This window comes from Condylura cristata, unplaced genomic scaffold (assembly GCF_000260355.1).
Source record: "Condylura cristata isolate star-nosed mole 26May11 unplaced genomic scaffold, ConCri1.0 scaffold00009, whole genome shotgun sequence".
Lineage (NCBI taxonomy): Eukaryota > Metazoa > Chordata > Mammalia > Eulipotyphla > Talpidae > Condylura > Condylura cristata.
Window position 1 is genome coordinate 34,590,007 of NW_004567110.1, and position 19,335 is coordinate 34,609,341.

Sequence of the window (19,335 nt, forward strand, 5' to 3'; positions counted from 1 at the left end):
TTTCACATCTTTCTTTCCCCGTGCTCTCAGCCCTCTTTTCCGGGGGAATAGGAGAATAAATACCAACAGATCATGGGGCCCTTCCTGGTGGCACAACTGGTTAAAGCAAAACACTGTGAAGCTCACTGCAGCCACTTCAGTACAAGTTCGATACTGGCCATTGAGGTGACCCACATGGTACAGCAGATCTCTCTTGTCTCACCCACTGCTTTTCTCAGCAATGTACTTCATCTGTCTGCCTATTCTCCTCACACTCTTTGGTGAATCTTCTCACCACCCCTGCACCTCTGGCCTGTACCCCAGTTCTGTATGAATAAATAAATAAATCTTTAAAAAAAATACTAACAGATCATAAAGAGAAGACCAGATACTTAAAAAAGATAATCTGATTTGATCTATATTTGAAAACTTTGGTCATACACATGACTTGGATTGAAGTGAATCACCTTGATTAAATGAGAAAATAATCTTTATATGAGAAACATTCACCTGCTCTTGAAACCTCTAGCTACATTGAATAGTATGGTTGCATGAAATTTATACCCAAAGTATTATGATAGATTAACATGGTTTATTTGTGAATGCATACCCAAAAGTCATGACGGAACGACATGATCTATCTGTGCTATTTATCACAGTTGTAGTCACTGGTGGTTGTTTAGGAAAATGGAATTTTGACTGATATATACCACATTAACTTCTCTTTCCAACTTAGATGTCGCAATGGGTTTATACTGTTGAAAAAGTACCTCTCTTCATTTTGAGAGATTGAGTTCTTACAGAACAAAGATGATCTTTTTCATTATTTTATCCAGGATTTATTCTAGTACCCTATACACTATAATCTAGCAAAAAAACGATTAATCTTTTTCTTTTCAATTAACATGTGTAGGTATATAAGAAGACCTGTTAACAACCACTGCAATTGCATCAAAATAAACGACATACTATATGTTAAAAAGATATCAAATATTTAACTAACATATGTCCTCATAAAGGAAATAAAATTTAAAACTCTACTGCATTAACATGAAATTATCGCAGGTGATCTAAAAGGAACTGCACTTGTTTTTACAGGTTTGGTTACAAAAGTACGGCTACCTTCCACCAACTGACCCCAGAATGTCAGTGCTGCGCTCTGCAGAGACCATGCAGTCCGCTCTAGCTGCTATGCAGCAGTTCTACGGCATTAACATGACAGGAAAAGTGGACCGAAACACAATTGAGTAAGTAGTGACACCCACACTCTTCTTTTTGGGTTCTTAAAGACAGACTGAGGCATTCCCTTTTGGTGGAAAGGGTTAGAAGGCAGTACTGCAAGCTAGCCGCAGCAGCTTCAGTGTGAGTTGGATCCCAGCCCTGGAGGTGACCACATGGCATGGCAGACCTCTCCCGACCGGCCTGCTGCTCCCCTCAGCAGTGTACTTGTCGATCTACGTGTTCTGCTCCCCACTCTGACTCTGGTTAAGCCTCTCACCGCCCCTGAGCCTCTGGCTTGTACCCCAGTTCTGTATGCATAAAATAACAATAATTAAAAAAGACAGACTGAGTAGTCTGAAACACTTTAAATAAACCTATACAACCATTTCTCTTATATATGTTTCTTTAGTTTCACCTGAGTGTCCATAAAAAAATAAAATCCAAAATCAAGTTTGCTTACCTGACAATAGCAACACATTTTCAATATGGGAAAGAAAATATGAACAATGAGACTCAATGTAGATGTTCAGTTGAAGCCACTAAGTAAAAGGGTTCTCAGTGCTGTGTGGGAGATCCCCATGCAGCTGGAGAGTAGGGAGTGCTTTTGCTTCCCTGCTGAGTGATATCAGTCAGGAGCTGGCAGTTGACCAAAGCAGAAATATTGACATGGAGGAAAATGGGAAAACTATATAAATTGGAGTTTTTGGGAAGAAGGATATCAGAGACTCAGTTAACAGTTCATAGCCTCCCACTGTTCTCTAAATATGTTAACTCAAATAGGGATGTTTCACTCTAGAGTTTCTACTTTCAATTTTTTAATAACAAAGAACTTCTAGCTCATTCATTGATTATATTCTGATTTATACAACCATTATCTATTTAATTATTCATTTGACCAACCCTCTTTTTCTGGGCACTTTTATCTGTAAAAGGTGCTGTACAGAATCAGAAAAACAGTCTCTTCTGCAAAAGAACTTTGAGTTAACAGTGTAGTTAGACACAGTAAACATTTATTATAGGTCAGCGAAGTTCTATAACATTATGAAACATTATTTCTGGACTGCAAAGGAAAACGTGATTAATTCTTTCTGTGCAGGAAAAATTCATGTGTGCTTATTGAGTCCTTCAGACTCAAATAGTAAATCTATTTCATTTTTTAATACTATCATCAAACATCAATCCTCCACAATAGAGAAGAAAAGGATACATTTTTCTTCTATGATTTTAAATAAAGAAAATGAATAGGAAAGCCTAGGTGAAATCCAGAGTTGTAGATCACAGAACTTTTGAAGCTTAGTTGGGGAACTTTTATGATATCCTGCAGTGTGCCTCCGGGAACAACACCTTGTTTTTTTGTTTTGTTTTGTTTTTAAACTTTAAATACCAGAAAAAACTGGCATATGCACTTCATTTAGCAAAGTAAACTAATTGTATATCTATTTTTTAAAGTTATATTTTGCCTTAAAATGCTCACACCTGATGCTAATCATACAATTTCTATTTCATCAAGACAGGAATGCACATAGAAGATTGAACAACAAAGCATGTTGAAAAACTAAGTATAATACTTTTACTAGCACTTTTAAGAGATACATAAATGATACTGGTGTATATCTGGTAAAACAGGATCAAGAATTGATATAGTACAATTGATATAGTCCTTACTCTGTAAAAACAAGAAATTTGTTATCAATATTGAAAACAGAATTTTGGTATTTTGGGCTGGCTGCCCTCTGGTTATTTCATTTTGCTTTTAATAATGTAATACACAATAGTCATCTTAAATCATAATATACCACTTCTCCTAAATATAGTTTTAAATTAATAAGTGGTAACTTTCAGCGAGTCCTACATTCTGTTACTACATATAAAAAACATCCCATTTAAATTATACTCACTATCTCAATATTTTACAAAGTTCCTGGACAATATTATTATCCTCAAATGTAAAACTGTTATTGTCTGATTCATCTTCTTGGAAATTATGATACAATTTAATTACCTGGTAAAAGGTATTTGTTCATCAATAATGGAAGAGGAATATGTGCAGGATTTATTTGGATCCTTTATGTGGACAGTGGTCTGAACAGATTTTCTCTGGTAGGATAATGTAACAACTGCGGAGGTATAGGGTCTTTCTCTAGCATATAGTGGCTCAGATTCTAAACAAGAGAAATGTCACTGTATAGAAGTTTAAATAGAATTTCTATAAATTAAAGAAAAGAGGATCTACTGTATAGGCAGTTTTTTAAAATCAGTGTGTTTTATTCTTTTTATTTGAGGGACGGAGTGTTTCTTATTTTTTAGAATTTTGTTAATTTGGGGGGGATTTTACCCTTAAAATAGATTATACCTGATATAGCTGGTTGTTATTTCCATTTCCAGTGAAGCCACCAATGTCTCATTAAACCCTCATCGAACCTTTGAAACCTTTGGAACATGCGTACTCTGCCCTCTAGTCACTCTTGTTATAATTTGAGTTATAAACCCTGTGGCTTCAGATTTGCCTCCTGACTTTTTTCCCATTGATATGTGCTCAGTCTTGAGAAATTGTTGCTCAGGGTACTCAGTTAATATAGTGTCCTGTTTTTGTAAGTATAATCCCTGTACTAAGGCCACTTAAGCAACTATCTGTTCTTTTGTAATCTCACAAGGAATGCGTGGTAACAATCCAGGCTGAAATTGCACACTATCATTTTACAGTCAAATTATAAGATATGCGTTTTTATCTAAACCTTATTACATAAAATGTGGACTACAATTATAGGTGCAAAATTGGTCCTTCATATTAAAATCATGTTGTAGGTTTCATTTTCAGATGCCATAAAATTTTTATCTAATTTTAGACTCTCGTCAAGATCAATTGTTTTTAAATTGAATAATTATATCTTCCTTTGGTAGATAGACATTTGGTGCAAGCAATCTGTAATTCTTGGATAATTAAAAGTAATGATCCCTATATTTTTGTTGGATAAATGAACTATTTTCAACCAACAAATTTAGGTATTACCTTAAATGGCATATTATGCTGCTTTTATGTTAATTGAATTCAGATTGGGAGAGATAGTAATAAATACTTATCCCCCCACCCCAAAATGAGCTCATTATAATATGTTGGGAAGTTTTATATAAATTACGTTTGCTTGATAATTTTTTGTAAGCAATATCATTCTTAATAAATGGACTAATTGAAGTTTTAAATAAAAAGGTTATATTTAGCAAGGAGCAAAAAAAGATGGCAAAGCATTAATGAAAATTGTTTTCACTGAATTTAATGTTTTTGTAATGTTAATATTTTTAAAATTCAACTTACCTTATATGTAAACTAATATATGTATGAACAGTGTTATTCACTGAAGCACGTTTGCTGAAATATTTTTACTATGGTCTTTGTTCACTCTCTCCTCTTTCCACATATATATGCATATGTGTTAAATTATTTATACTTATTCACACATACCTATATATTAGATGGTCCGTGTAATCCTACTTTACTGTGCCCAGGAATTTAGCTTAATGAAAATGTAAGCCTAAATAAGTAGCTATTTTTTAAAGAACCTTAAGAAACTGCAGTGATATTTGAACTTTTTATTAACAGATTGAAATAGTTATTTGCTTACACAAAATACACAAATAATCACACACTTTTGCCTTAGTTATCAGTATGTCCAAATATTTTTATCCTTTTTGTTTAAACCCCCAGTTATAAGAATCTCAACATGACTATAAAAGATAGATTCAGTAATGGTTGCAGTTCATTTTATTTATTTCTAGGTATACCAGTGTTACTCAAAACACAAACATACTAACATAGGATGATTCAGTTCTCATTTTTTTATTATAAAGGATGGTTGATAGCTAAGCAGGCAGGGGTCTTCTATTCTGAAGGTGGAAGTTTAAGAGCTGACACTAACTTAGCTTTGTTCATATTGCAGGTCATGGACGATTAATATATGTATTTTCTATGTTCAGGTTTTTAACTGCATTAACGTTTCAATTTCAGCCATGTGTGGCCTTGACAGAAGCTGATGAGTTGATAGTAAAAATAAACTTGGGACCAGAGTGAGTTGTCACCTGCCAATATTTTAAATTAGTTTATTTTTAAAGTCTTGTCCGTGGCAATGGGACTTCCTCTGCTAATGCAAACAAAATATAAGGTTTTGTATGAAATACCAATAATGACAATTTAAAAAGCTCTCCAAGGATTTTTTGAGGACAACTATAGTTAGTAGATATCACTCCTAATTTTCATTAGAACTTGGAAAGCTTGGAGGATGTAAACTGTTTAATATATATTACTCTAATGAATATTTCTCTAAGATTACTAACTCATAAAGCAAAAGATAGTTTTGTAAAGTGTTTTTTCATGATAAGTGTTGGTGTATATATGCAGGGCATTATATGATAAAAATCTAACTGTAAAGAGTTGTACTTCCACGATAGCCTTCCTTCCAGCAGCCATCTCTCATCAGGGTATGGGCTACATCTTGAAGGTACCTCTTGGAGTCAGATAGGGGGTGAACCATACGTTTGTCTTCAATACCTAAGTTAAATTTTTAAGTATATTTTACTGAAGCTAATGGTTAATTTCCTGTACAGTGATTCTTAGCATTACTGCAAATGTATTTAGAAGCCAGTAGCTGCTTTATCTACATAAGACAGAGGATAGTGTATTTATGAATATCTTTGTTATCAAAACACTAGAAATATCTCTGTACTGACTAATGAAATGCTTGATGTTAACATACAGATGAAGGGAACAGAAAACATGTTGGTTAGAATGTTGATATCTAAATGCTACTGCTACCTGTATTAATGCAGTGATTTCCTGATAATTGTAAAGTAATTCCTACTATTAAATTAATCAGAATAGCAGTTGCTGCCAGGCAACTATTTTAAGTGTTTCACATGATTTATCTAATTTAATCCTTAACAATAATAACAATACTATTATCAATATCTTCTATATAAGGAAATGGAGGAATAAAATGAAACAATAGTCAGACTAATGCCACAGGTTCGTGAGTCAGTGGACTGAGGTGAGAGTTCTACAACCTAGTATTCCTGCTTTCAGTTTTACGGTATAATTCCTCCTAAGAGTACTGGCCTTAGATAGTTTTCCTTTTATAAATTAACATTAATGAACTGTCCAGTTAGTTCGCAAGTGCTCTGGATCTACCTCTTGGCCTGGAGATTAAGTCTCAGTGCTATCACCATTGTGGCCTGAGTTTGAGTCCTGCCCAGGGCACTGACCCCTGTCTCACCCACTGCTCCCCTCACCAGAGTATTTTAGTAAGTCCACCTGTTCTTCTCCCAACTCTGTCTCAGTTGAGTATACTTACCCCTCCCCCACCCCTCTGACTTATACCTCTGTTCTTCTACACATAGTTTTTCAATAATTTTCAAGCACCCTGGATTCTTAATTATTGCAAAACGCCCTCTTTCTCGCTCACCTCCTCCTGCAGTGCCTATTCCCCATGTCAGAGTTTCCTCTGAAACATCAACTTAAGTTCCTGACAGTGTGTCAGTAAAGAAGCAATACACATATGTGAGCTTTATGTTGGCCTGAAAAATAAATATGTTTCATCAATGATACTTTGGCAAGAAAACATTATCTGAAAATAGCACACACACAAGTCAAGCCCTGTTTTGTTTCATGTGATATAGTTAGTACCTTTCAGGAGACCACTTTACTTGTGAATGCTGTTTTGCATCTTTATATACAGGTGTATTTGGAATTTATCAAAATGATAACTTGAATGTTTTCCATTTTGTTGCAAAATAAATTCATATTGATCTAATGGCAACTAGAAATGAATCCTAGAAGTGAATCTGCTTGAATTGGAATTAACATATCAATTTTGCATTTAATATAAGCCAACATTTTATTCTTTGGTGAGTCCTGTTAATCCTTGATTGGTTCTATATCCATTACGAATTTGTGAAACTATATAAGAAAGAAGCTTACTGCTTAGGAAATTAATGAGTATTTTAAATGTTTGGAATCACAGACATTGCCTGCGATCAACTTAGCTCAGATATTATGTGTCATATTCAGTGTCAGGATTTTCTTTATCACATTTTTAAGGTTTTATATATTTTGATAAATGTACCTACTAATATCTCTATGCTAGAATATTTGAATTCAAATATTGGTGAGGTTAATAGAAAGTTTGCCATTTGCCCAATACTCATTGAGGTTACTTTGTATTAAGTTACTAGTTGATATTAGATATTCCTCTTTAATATTTTCTTACATTTAATCCTATTTCTTTATGATTTTTTTTAAATATAAATGTATCCACAAAGTGTCCATTCAATAACATTTTTTTTCAAGGCACAGAGAGAAAATGAGTTACAAAATTCTCAAAAGTCATAGGATAGTGGAGGAATCAGTATGTGTAAAAAACAAAAATATATATAGACTTAGTCCATTTGCTTTATGTTTCTTATTGGAGACTTTACTGTACACTGACCCTGTCCTATGCTCTATGGCCAGACTTACAGGTCTGTACAAGACAAAAAAAAAAAAAAAAAGACATATACAAATTGAAAAACACAGTATATGTGCCATGGTAAACTATATCTGTATGAGCTGAGTAAGGAAGAATGCATAGTATTCCAGACAGGTGACAGGATAAAAAGAAGAAAGAGGTTTGATTCTGTAATAACTTGACAACACCTTAGAAAATAGGTGATCAGTGGTCTCTGTAGCTCAGCATACCTGAGTCAGGTTTCCTATATGATCCTTTTATTCCTAGAACATGTACAGAGCATGTGTTTTGAGAAGATATATTGTTAGGAATAAGAAGGGATGGGATGGTGAAAGTGAAGGATACACAAAAAATTTTGAGAGCAGAAAATATATCCTGACTGGTTAGAAGTAAGAGAGCAGTGGATGCTGTTTCTAGGATAGCTGATTTGGTCATTAGCTGAATTAGAACTTTCATCTGTGATGAAACTTGAAATAAACTGGTGCAGATTTGGGGTAGAAAATTCATATTTTTGTTTTACTACACATGAAATGAGAGATGATGATATCCAGATGGCAACTTAAGAGCACTTAATCCATGATATTATCATTTTTTGTTATAGGTGTTTTGTCTGTAGACTGTGAGCTTAACAAATAACTCTTGCTTTGTTTTATCTTTTTATACACTCATAAAATATATCTCTTACTGTGTTATAAAAGTTCAAAAATATTGAAGTGTGAATGGATCAGGATGGAATGAGTAAGAAAATGAACAAATAATTGTAATATAAGAAAAAAAGAGGAATTAGGAAAAGCATAAGAAATATAAGGAGAATTAGTTGGTGTCTTTCAGCTAGAAATCTAATGTTCATCTCCAAAGACCCTACCCTTTAGAAAATGAAATTCTTCACTGAGAAAATGTTTACTGGATTCAGTGTATGTATGATTTAAGATGAAATTTATATAAAATTGATTAAACTTAATTAATGTTAAACTTTTCAGTTACTTCCTTCAACCTGTTATTTTTTAAAAACACTTAGATATTAACTATAGATAAGCAAAACAGAGTCAGAACAAACCAAACCAAAAGCAAAACCAGGAGATCCCACTATAAATTGAGATTACCAAAAAGGGGGAGGGCCGGTGAAAAATAGAGATGGGAGGAGAGGAGACCCAATTAATACGGGCTATGGGTGCCTTGATGGGAGGTATGTTATGTTAACATACACACAAAAAGATAGGATTCTCATATGTGAATTATATGCAGTGTTATAGTTCAGTGAATTATATAGTGTTATAAATCAGTGTTACCTGATTTAAATAAATAAATTATATTCATATAGAGTGAAAATATGTTTTAACCTGATAACAGCTAATCTGTTTTGTCAAATTTTATCCAATTCTCATTTAAAAATTATTTTCCTTCCAAGTTGTTTATTTAATATTTTCTTTAGCTAAGTGTGAATGTAACTACCTCCCATGAATGGTATATTTATTCATAGCTAATAATAAGATATTGTTTATTTTCCCAGTACTTTCAATGAGGTGTAAGGATAAGTTTGTTGAGAATATAATTAATTAAATACTCCCAATAAAAGTCACTTCAATCATCATTAATGTTCATTATTGGCTAGTTAAATAAATACCAAGCTTTTCTTTAGTATATATACCAGGCTTTTATAACATATTATAAAATATAAGTTTTCATTAAAAAATGCAGTATCCCTATCCATTGAATTTCTTTTATATGCCAGGAGTTGTATAAAGTCCTGAAGAGAAACAGATCTCCTGCCCTTAGGTGTTTTACAGTCAAGTGAAATATTTGTCAATTTTAGTGGCTTAGGTATGGCTTGGGAGTTAAACATGAAAGTTCTCCAGTCTCAACTGCAGAGAGTTCAGTTCCATAGCAGTGGCTAGTCTCCTTTGAATTTATTTGTAAGATATGTAATTTAAAGTCTTTAAGGAAGTTTAAAGTCTTTAAGAAAGGAAAAGGAAGATTTTCTGAAGCATTCCATGTATTAGAATCTGGGATGAATTTTGTTAATTCTGACAACTACAATGTCTACATTATTAGTAGATGTAGCATAAAACAGGAGAATCTTGTCATGCTTATAGAAAAGTGTCATCTTTCATTAAAAAGTAAAAGTCATTATTTCATTGTTGCATGAAGTTCTTGTGTTTGTAAAGCTTATTGGCTGACTTACCTATGTAACATAAACTAACTCATTCATTTTCACAAAATGTACTTCTTTAGATAATCTTTGCCACAATTATTTTTCATGTAAAGAGTTAGAAATTGTTAAGTATTTGGTAAAGAGCAAAAAGTGATTATTTTCTTGTTTCCTCTTTATGCAGAATGTAGCAACATGGAGATTCTGATTTGGCTTTGTAATTGTAAGATTAAATGTGCTAATGAACAGTGAAACCATTTTATCAGTCACAAAAGAAAAACTACTCAAAATCATGAAAATTCTACTTAAAAAAGAAACAAGATCATAGGAAAAATAGAATAATGGCAAATGCAAGGCTCTAGAAAATATGTTAAAAATTTCACCTGCGTGTTAAGAATTAATGAATCAAAAAGCAGCTTTTTACTCTCAGTGTAAATATGTTAAAACTTGTATGTGTGAAGCTAGCCCTCATAGTCAGAAAAAACCGATTGAGCATTGAATATGGTTTTTATTAAATATTCAAACCAAATGGCTATTACTTGGAAATTAGGGAAATGTTCAAAATGAAAAGTAGAAAAAGACAAATGTAATTTATACAAAAAATTTGTTTGTGCGCTAGTAAGAAGAAAATAACAAATACCCTCTTGACTCAAAGAATTTAATTAGATATTTCTTTAATTGTAAATGTTAAAACTGGAAGAGAACTTACTGACAGACTACTTATAAATGCCAGTTTATGAATGAGACTAGGGATTAATGTTTTACCTAAGATACATATTTTGCTAACAACAGATTTTTGGTAGAAGTTTAAGTACATCAGTCAACTCTTAGCTCAAAATATATCAGAGAAAAATTATCTAAAGGATCTGAATTGTAAGCTAGTAAGTCTTGATAACTGAGGAAAGAAATATGCTTTCCATTTAGACTCAGATTTTTTAAAAAATTGACAATATTCAAAATGGCTTCCTGTTTCCATATAACTGTCATAAATTAACATCTCAATTGATTTCTTTTTGAAATTAATGAAGGTTGTTGGTAAATAACTTTAAAATACTGCCTTTTGCAGCTGGATGAAGAAGCCTCGATGTGGTGTACCTGATCAGACAAGAGGTAGCTCCAAATTTAATATTCGTCGAAAGCGGTATGCATTAACAGGACAGAAGTGGCAGCACAAACACATCACTTACAGGTATAACTAATGATGGATTTTTTTTTTCCATTTCATCACAACTATTTATTTTGACATTTAATGCACATTGATTACATGGTCATACAGTAATACAGTGTAAACAAAAGCAATTTAAAACTTAATTCAGAGAACAAATTGTCCATTTGGGAGCCTTATAGACATCCCTTATATTCCTGGTCTCTTTCGTAAACTAGATCTTCCAGTATCTTGAGTGAATTCAATATTCTATGAGACTTTCATATTATTAATCTAACACATTATGTTATTTAATAAATATTGATAATCTACAAAATAATCAAATAATAAAGCATATAAATAATTAGGACTTAAAATGTTTTTTTAATCTGCTGGGGTTTTTTGCATTGATTGTTGAAACTGCTAAACTGTTTTATTGGTTCAATTAGTTTTTCTGTGGATATTTTAGGATCCTCTATACATATTATTGTATCATCTGCATATAATGATAGTTTAACTTCTTCTTTCCCTATTAATTCCTTTTATGTCCTTCTCTCACCTAATTGCCCTAATTAAAACTAAAGCTGACCATAGAACTGAGGAATGGGAAAGGAGAGAGCAGGAGGGGGAGAAAAACAGGAAGGATAAATACCAGGGGATATTGTGGTGGTTCACAGGTGATGTGATGGTGGGAGAACTATGGGGACAACAAACATGTAAGCGATAAATAAATTAAAAATATAAAATGAACAATAATCTGGTGACTCATGGCAATTTGGTGACTAAGGTCCCCATGGTAGCTGCTGCTGATAGTGATACTACTACTGCTACTACTACTTCTACTACTACAACTCATGTGCTGAAAAATAATGTTTCTAATTCTATTAATGTACTTTAATATAAGTCCAAGCATTTCAGTATCTTCTCAGGATCATCCTTTCTTGTTTTGCCTTCAATAAAGTTTGCCTAAGGAATGCAAATGTCTTCCAATCCAGAGTGAGATCGTGGATATGTTCACATTTATTCACTTTTACATTGAATACCGATTTACTGAATCCCAGTTGGAATAACAAACAGTGTAGTCACTGAGGGTAAAAGCAATAAGTAAAGCATGGGGTGTCTATATCTTGGAATTTAAGTTATGTAGAGATGTTGAGTAATCATAAATATGCTATGAAAGAGCACGATGCAAAATAAATATAAGTCAGGGATGTCAATCCACTCTGGAAAAAGAGAAAAGATCTCTAAAGAAATAGTGTTTCAACTAAAAACCACAGAAAGAGAAAGATCTTAAACCAAGAAGAAGAAGAAGAAGGTTGTTTAGGGAAGGGGTAGAATGTCAGGAACCATCTCTATTAGATTAATGATTAAAAAGAAGATAGAAACTAATCATCTTATTCTTTTTATAAACTTGTAATGTTTAAAAATAAACATTAAAACAATATATTGATTTTCTATATAGACATCTGAAATATGACATCTGAACTTTTTTTTGGCATATTTTGGGCATACTTTTTAGCATTATTTTGCATTTTGATGATAATCTTCCCAAATCACATGTTCCTAGGTTATTCTCTTATGTAATTTATATCAGTTATTTCTGTAGTGAACAAAAATCAAAGACAAAGCAATTTTGGCTAAACCCATGAAGTTTTTATTCACAATCACATTTGTTCACTAGGGTTTTTATCTAACAAACTTATTTTATCATCTTTGTGATCCACACTTCCAAAATAGTGTTTTAAAATATTATGCCAACAAATTAGTATGGACTAATACTTAGATCTTCCTAATAACTGAAATTCCCAAGTGTCTTGGTGATTGAGCCTTCTTTTTTTTTTTTCTTTTGAAATTTATTTTTTTTAATTTTTAAAATAAATATAAATTTATTTTTACATCATTTTGTACATTTTTTTAATCTCAATTGTAATCCCCGTGGGTTTCTCATCACTTATTCACCCATGTTGTGCCATCATCATAGTGGAGCCTTCTTTTTATAAGTAAATTCTTCATCAGTAATGCTTTGTAGACAAAAAAAAAAAAATTAGACTGTACATATAGGCTTTAATAAAGAATGATAGTCAAATGCAGAATAAATTTAGTAAACCAGTTTTCTTATTGAGGTAAAACTTTAAGAGAAACTTAAAGTGTATTAAATAAAAGAAATTAAAATATATCTTGAGTTGAAACAAAACAAAATTATAAAAGCCAAAAGTTAAGCAAAATTAGGAAACCTAAATGTATGTGAGCATACAGATCATGTTAGAGATTGCAAACTAATAGAGCATATGGAACTAATAGAGAATATGAAAGGAGAAGCATCATATAATAACAAGGAAATCTATCATTCATATTTGATAAGTGGGAGTCAAAGTAAGCACTGCTTTCATGAAAAAAAAATGGTATCTATAATTTCAAAGCTGTAGCTTCAATATCTATTTCACATAAAATAAGTGTGATGTGTTGGAGAATATCCTTAAGGAGCGATAACAAAAAGAAGTAACTGGTATATTGCACAACTACTTCTAATGATAAAAAAAAATAAAGATACAAGGAATAAAACTATCATCTTTAGGATATCATTTATTTTTTCCATATAGAAAACCTAGAATAAGCTCTAGATAATTTTTAAACATTAAAAGGATGTTACCAGCTTTTTAAAAATAATATATTTTATTTTTAGAGTAGTTTTACTTTCACAGAAAACTTGAGCATATAATATCAGTTCCCATATGCCTACCTAGCTTAGTCCACCCCCCACCCAGTTTGTCCTTTTATTAAGATCCTGCTTTAGTGTGGTGTATTTGTTACAATTAGTGAGCCAATGTGGTTATGCTATCACTAACTAAAGTCCATAGTATATGCTAGAATGCAATGGAACGCTTTATAGTACAATTTTATGAATTTTGAAAAATATATAATGTCATATATCCACCATTACAGTGTTATGCAAAATAGCTATAATGCCCTAAATATCAGCTGTTATATTTATTCATCCCTCTTCTCCCCTCAAATTTCTAATTGTTTTACTGTCTCTATAGTTTACCTTTTCTAGAATGTCAAGTATTGATACTTGGAACCATCTTTTCCAGACTTTCTTTCTCACTCAGTAATGTTCATATATTGTTCTTCCATGTCTTTTCATGATGTAATAGGTCACTGACATTTATTATTGAATACTTATTCTCTCTATAGATGTACCACAGTTACTTATTGAGGACTTCTTTGCTTTCAATTAAGGGCAATTTTAAATAAAGCTGGTATAAACAGGAGTGTGACTGCTGATCATTTGGTAAGAGTTTGGTGAGCTTTGTAAGAAACTGCCTCATCAAAATGGCACTGTCGTTTTGCTTTACCCACAGTAATGAGTGAGCATTCCCATTGCCCCACCTCCTCACAAGCATTTGGTGGTGTGAGTGTTCTGGATTATAGCCATTATTCTACTAGGTGTGTGGTAGTACCTCAGTGTTGCTTTAGTTTGAAATTCCCTAATAACAAATGATGTTGAGTATCCTTTCATATGCTTATTTGCACCCTCTATGTCTTTGATGAAATATTTGTTCAACTCTTTGGCCAAAGATGAATGAAGTATTCTATAATATCAGTTAGGCCAGATCGACTACTGGTTATGATGCTCCTTTTGTCTCTTTAAATTGTGTTTTATGTTGTTTTAATTACCAGTTTTTTAATTATTCTTGAAAGTTGGACATAATGTATTAAGTCATAGGAATTAAAATAACTGATCTTGCATGTGATATTCTATATTTATCTGGTTAAGATTTTGACTGTGTTTACTGTTTCCTTAAGTGAAGTTTGTAGGCTTTGATTTCCTCTGGTGTCCTTTGGTGCCCCTGTTGTTTCTGAGTATCTTTAGCAGCTCCTTCTAAATATAGTTGTGTCTTACAGCTTTCTTATTTGTAATCACTATTGGTGTTTATGAGTTATTACAGAAGGGAAGCAATCTATAATTCTCTATGAAATTTCACTTTTTTTAAGTAGGTTCTACTTTCTGGTCTTGAATTGCAGAATAGCATCTTAACCTTCCCCCCCCCCCTCCCTTATATGTGTCGGGAAGCCTAGGGGACAGAATTGTCTAATTGTCTTTCACCTAGAAGGCTCTAGTAAAATAGTTTTCCTTTGAACCATTTGTTATGGAAAACAGAATGCTCTGGGCACATTTCAAAATTGGTGCTTTTCTCTTCTCTGAACAGGAAGCACAAGGGGATTTTTCCACTATCCTGAGAACCACAACCAGTCTAGGCTCCTGTTTAAGTGTTCCTTCCAGTTTCTTGGATTCAAGGACTTGTGCTCACGATAAGCTATGAGTCTTTGTATTCATCTATCTGTCCAATTTTATGGTGGCAGTTTTCCTTGTGGCTATAAGCCTTCCATGAAGCCTAGAATTTATTTTCAGTTTGCTCACATCTTTGTCTTGCCATGAACTGGAGAGTGGTGATTTCAAGCTCTTTATATGCTGCAGCAGAAGCTTGAAGAGTCTGTAATCAGCTTTTAAATATATAATGAATATAAAATATACACACAAATTATAATTTGTATATATGCACCATGTAAAATAGACACAAAAATATGAGTTCCTAGGTCAGCCCTTTATAAAGAAAATTAAGATCCTGTATTAAGAGAAATAAGATTAAGAATAAATTAAAGATGTATTTTGAAATGAATACAGTGAAGGCTTAAATTTTTCACAAATTCATTGTAATTTTAATGCAAATACCAACAAGATTTTTTTTATTATGTAACAAAGTCAAAATCTTTGAGAAATAGTTATAGCTCCAAGATTAGTGAAAATATTCCCAACTTTGAGATAAATTAGCCCAGAGATAGAGACTCCAGTAGCACAAATCAGAAATCAAGAACTAGAGCTATATGCATATATAAAAAGATTGGTTAATGCAAAGCAAGCATTTTTTAGGTCAGTGGGAAAAGGTGGGTCTTTACTGTGATTATTGATTTTCCATATGGAAAATAAATTCTTTCCTCATACCAGGTGAAAAACCAACCCTAATTTAGGATTACAGTTTATAAACAACTTTAGAAACTATTGCGCTTTCATACCTCTTTATATTTATTGTTTTCATTTCAGATAATACTGTTTTCATTTCATTTAAGTGACCTGATTTCACAGATTTTGACAACATTCCTTGTTTAGTGTCTTTGTATCATTAGGCATTGATAATACTGTTCATTTAAAAGAAAGACAAAGAAACTGTTAAAGAGTTCAGAACTGATCATAGTTTCACATATGCTGCATTCCGTATAATGACAATTGTCTCGTCTAGTTTTACATATTCAAATAATTAGGTGTCTTTGCCTGTAAACTTCCAGGTTACTGAGACATATGTGTGGTTAAAAGCCCTATTCTGGATTAAGAAAGACCTGCATCTGAATCCTAGCTATGAAATCTTGCTATTCCTACAACTAGGATTAAGTTATTTTATCTTTTGGTCTCAGCCTCACCATTTGCAAAGTGAGTATATATCAATAACTGCTTCATAAAGCTTTGGGGTGAACTTTAAAAAAAATCACAGGACAAATTAAATCATGCACATTGCTTGAAATGCAGTATTTAGTAAACCACCTTTTTTAGTCCTTTTAACTAGTCATAAATTGTCAAATAATTTAATTTTAATAGTATTATAGAAAGTCTGAAGTTAGAGCTAAGGACATTATTACATTCGGTTATTATACGCAAGGTGTCAACAAGTTGGTCTGTGTATAGTAGGAGATATATAAGCACCTGTGACTACTTTTCTTATACACTTAGAGAAATAAATATAAAACCTCACACACACACACAATTACTCTTGAAAAGCATAACTTACATATGCTTTTAAATAATGCATTCAAAATTTGGTTTGAGGGAGATAGAACCAGGTTTTATTTCATTGTAAGCTCATTATGAGTCAGTAGTATAGTGTGGTTCAAAATGAGCAGATTAGAATGAATGAAAGTTAAATGTCTAAAACAGTGATGATGCTAATTTTTCTTTTTCTCTTCTATTTCCCAAATTCTTGTCTGATGTATCCTTTTCTCTTCAAACCACTATGGTTTGAGTTACTTCTTCCCAAATTAATGTACAACTCTAAAATTACTAAGATTGAGAGTAGGATGCACATAGAAAAACTCAGATTAGAGCCAAATTTTCAACCTGATAGAAAGAATGTTTCAGGAAGAAATTTCCAGTTATTCTTATATACAGACCATTTGCTGAGTGTTTTGAAAGTGAGATTACCTAACTTTAGATCTCTTCCCATTCTTCAATTGCAGGATAGAAGGTGTTCCCTTGGTGAGTCAATTTAAAGGGAATGTCTAGGTTCCTTGGCCTTCTGCCTTGATGAAATCACTGTTTGATCTCTAGAAGTGGGAATTTCCAAGAGATAGTACCAGAAGAATCATTTAAGTTATTTTTAGAAATGCAGAGAATTTTGCTGATGTGTAATTTTATTTGTTGAGACTAATTATAAGTACTGGTGGCACTTCATCTCATTACTTGAAACTATGTGAGCAGTTTTCCCTTGGCAGTTTCTTCTCACATCAGTAGGTGCTGTCAATTCAATGATTATTGAATAGCATCATGTGGCAGCATTGGCAATAGACATATTTAGGCAAAACCCCTGCTATAAGGAGAATACAGTCTAGTACAGGAAGCAGGAATGTTGGTGAATAATTATAAAATAACCATTTTTTTGTTATATTCAAGATATTAGACCAAATAGGAACTTCACTGCATCAGAGAATATACCTATGTTATATGTAGAGGCCCTCAGTAAGTAGCTATTGAATAAAGTAATGAATTCCTAGTAGACTTAAGCTAAACTTTTCTTTAGACAATGGTATGAATTTAATGAAAAACATAATGTATCAAATATCTTTATTTCCCAAATTTCTTGATTATTGAATAAAATAGACTTCCTATAAAATCTAAACTCATTTTAGCTAGATGCCAAAGCACTGTCATTTTTTCTTAATTTCAAAATAAGAGATGAAACAATATGTTAACTTTCAAAATGATTTACCACTTGATCAAAATTTTAAGGAGGAAATTATTAAAATGTAAAGTTGTTGAAAAATAAGTTGATATAACTCCAGTTTTCTTAAAACTGAGGACCCCATATTACACAATAGTACTAGTATTGTGTAACATTTACTATATCTCTCAATTAAGAAAATGGAGTTTACTTAATTTGAAAGTTATAAATACTTTTGAAATGGTCTTGTTTCACATTTACTATAACTTATTTTCAAATGAGTAAGTGTTTTGATATTTTTACATTTCACATTAGTCTATTTTGCAGAACTAATGAGGCATAAGTATTCCGATAGTAACACCAAGAAAGAAAATGCATACCTATATTCTCCAGGAGAACTTGGTAAAGGTCATTTACCCTTAAAATTTACTGTTTCTCCAAATGTCGACTTCTGTCACACTCATTTAAAATTACCCAAGAAATAGTGTTGTAAACTTAATGTCTCTTTTTTCATTGAAAAGTTTATGCACTTCTATTGAGAGTTATAAAACAGACTACCAGCTTTCCTTATCTTTTGGCACAAATTCCAGATATCAAAATACTTTTTCTTCTATGAATATAATAGGGAATAATATTCTAAAGTTGAGGAAGATTTATCACATTGTGAAACTAAGGAAGGGTGAATATTTTACTAATAATTTGTAGAATTATTATGAAATGAATTGATATTGATTCAATGTATTTAAAATCAGAGAATATTGACTTTACAAAATTACCTTGTAAATCAATTGACATACCTTGCCAAAAATCCCAATTGTTCTGATGTAAAGTGGTTTTAAAAATTCCACTTTATTGACTGTATTAGGTGCAGTTATGTAAGGTATAGTCACTAAAGACATCTACTGTTGTTTAGGTAAAATTCCAAAATTCACTAAATATGAAAGTTTAAATGAATTTAAAGTGACCCAACACTTCAAACATAAAACTAATCATCCATTAAAATGGAAGTTTGAAAAAAAAAATAAAAAAAAAAACGGAAGTTTGTTCTTCATAACGATTGTTTACAGAAAGAAAATATAAAGCCAAAACTTTTTAAATTACTTCTATTATGATTTTTAGACATTGCCATCATTTAATTAATTTTATAATGGCACCATTTGTTTTGCAAAGATACTACTTTGCGCATCAATAATTTTGTGCATCAAGTACTAACATTGCCAAGAATAACAGTCTTATTTTACTCATAGTATGCCATTATGCTATGCTATAATGTGCCCCTTATTTTACTTATTGCTAAGGAAGAAATGCATGTCTCAAAGGCATAAAATATCCCTATATTGATTTTGTTTGCATCTAGTT

The 19,335-nt window shown here is 32.1% G+C and overlaps 1 protein-coding gene across 1 annotated transcript in view; it reads left to right on the forward strand.

Moving 5' to 3' along the window:
* MMP16 (matrix metallopeptidase 16 (membrane-inserted)) overlaps positions 1–19,335 on the forward strand; it is a 223,935-nt gene that overhangs the window by 107,691 nt on the left and 96,909 nt on the right. Inside the window, exons 2-3 of the mRNA XM_004679749.2 lie at positions 1,078–1,226; positions 10,910–11,032. Coding sequence (XP_004679806.1) covers positions 1,078–1,226; positions 10,910–11,032 — 272 coding nt within the window. The remainder of the gene's footprint in view (positions 1–1,077; positions 1,227–10,909; positions 11,033–19,335) is intronic.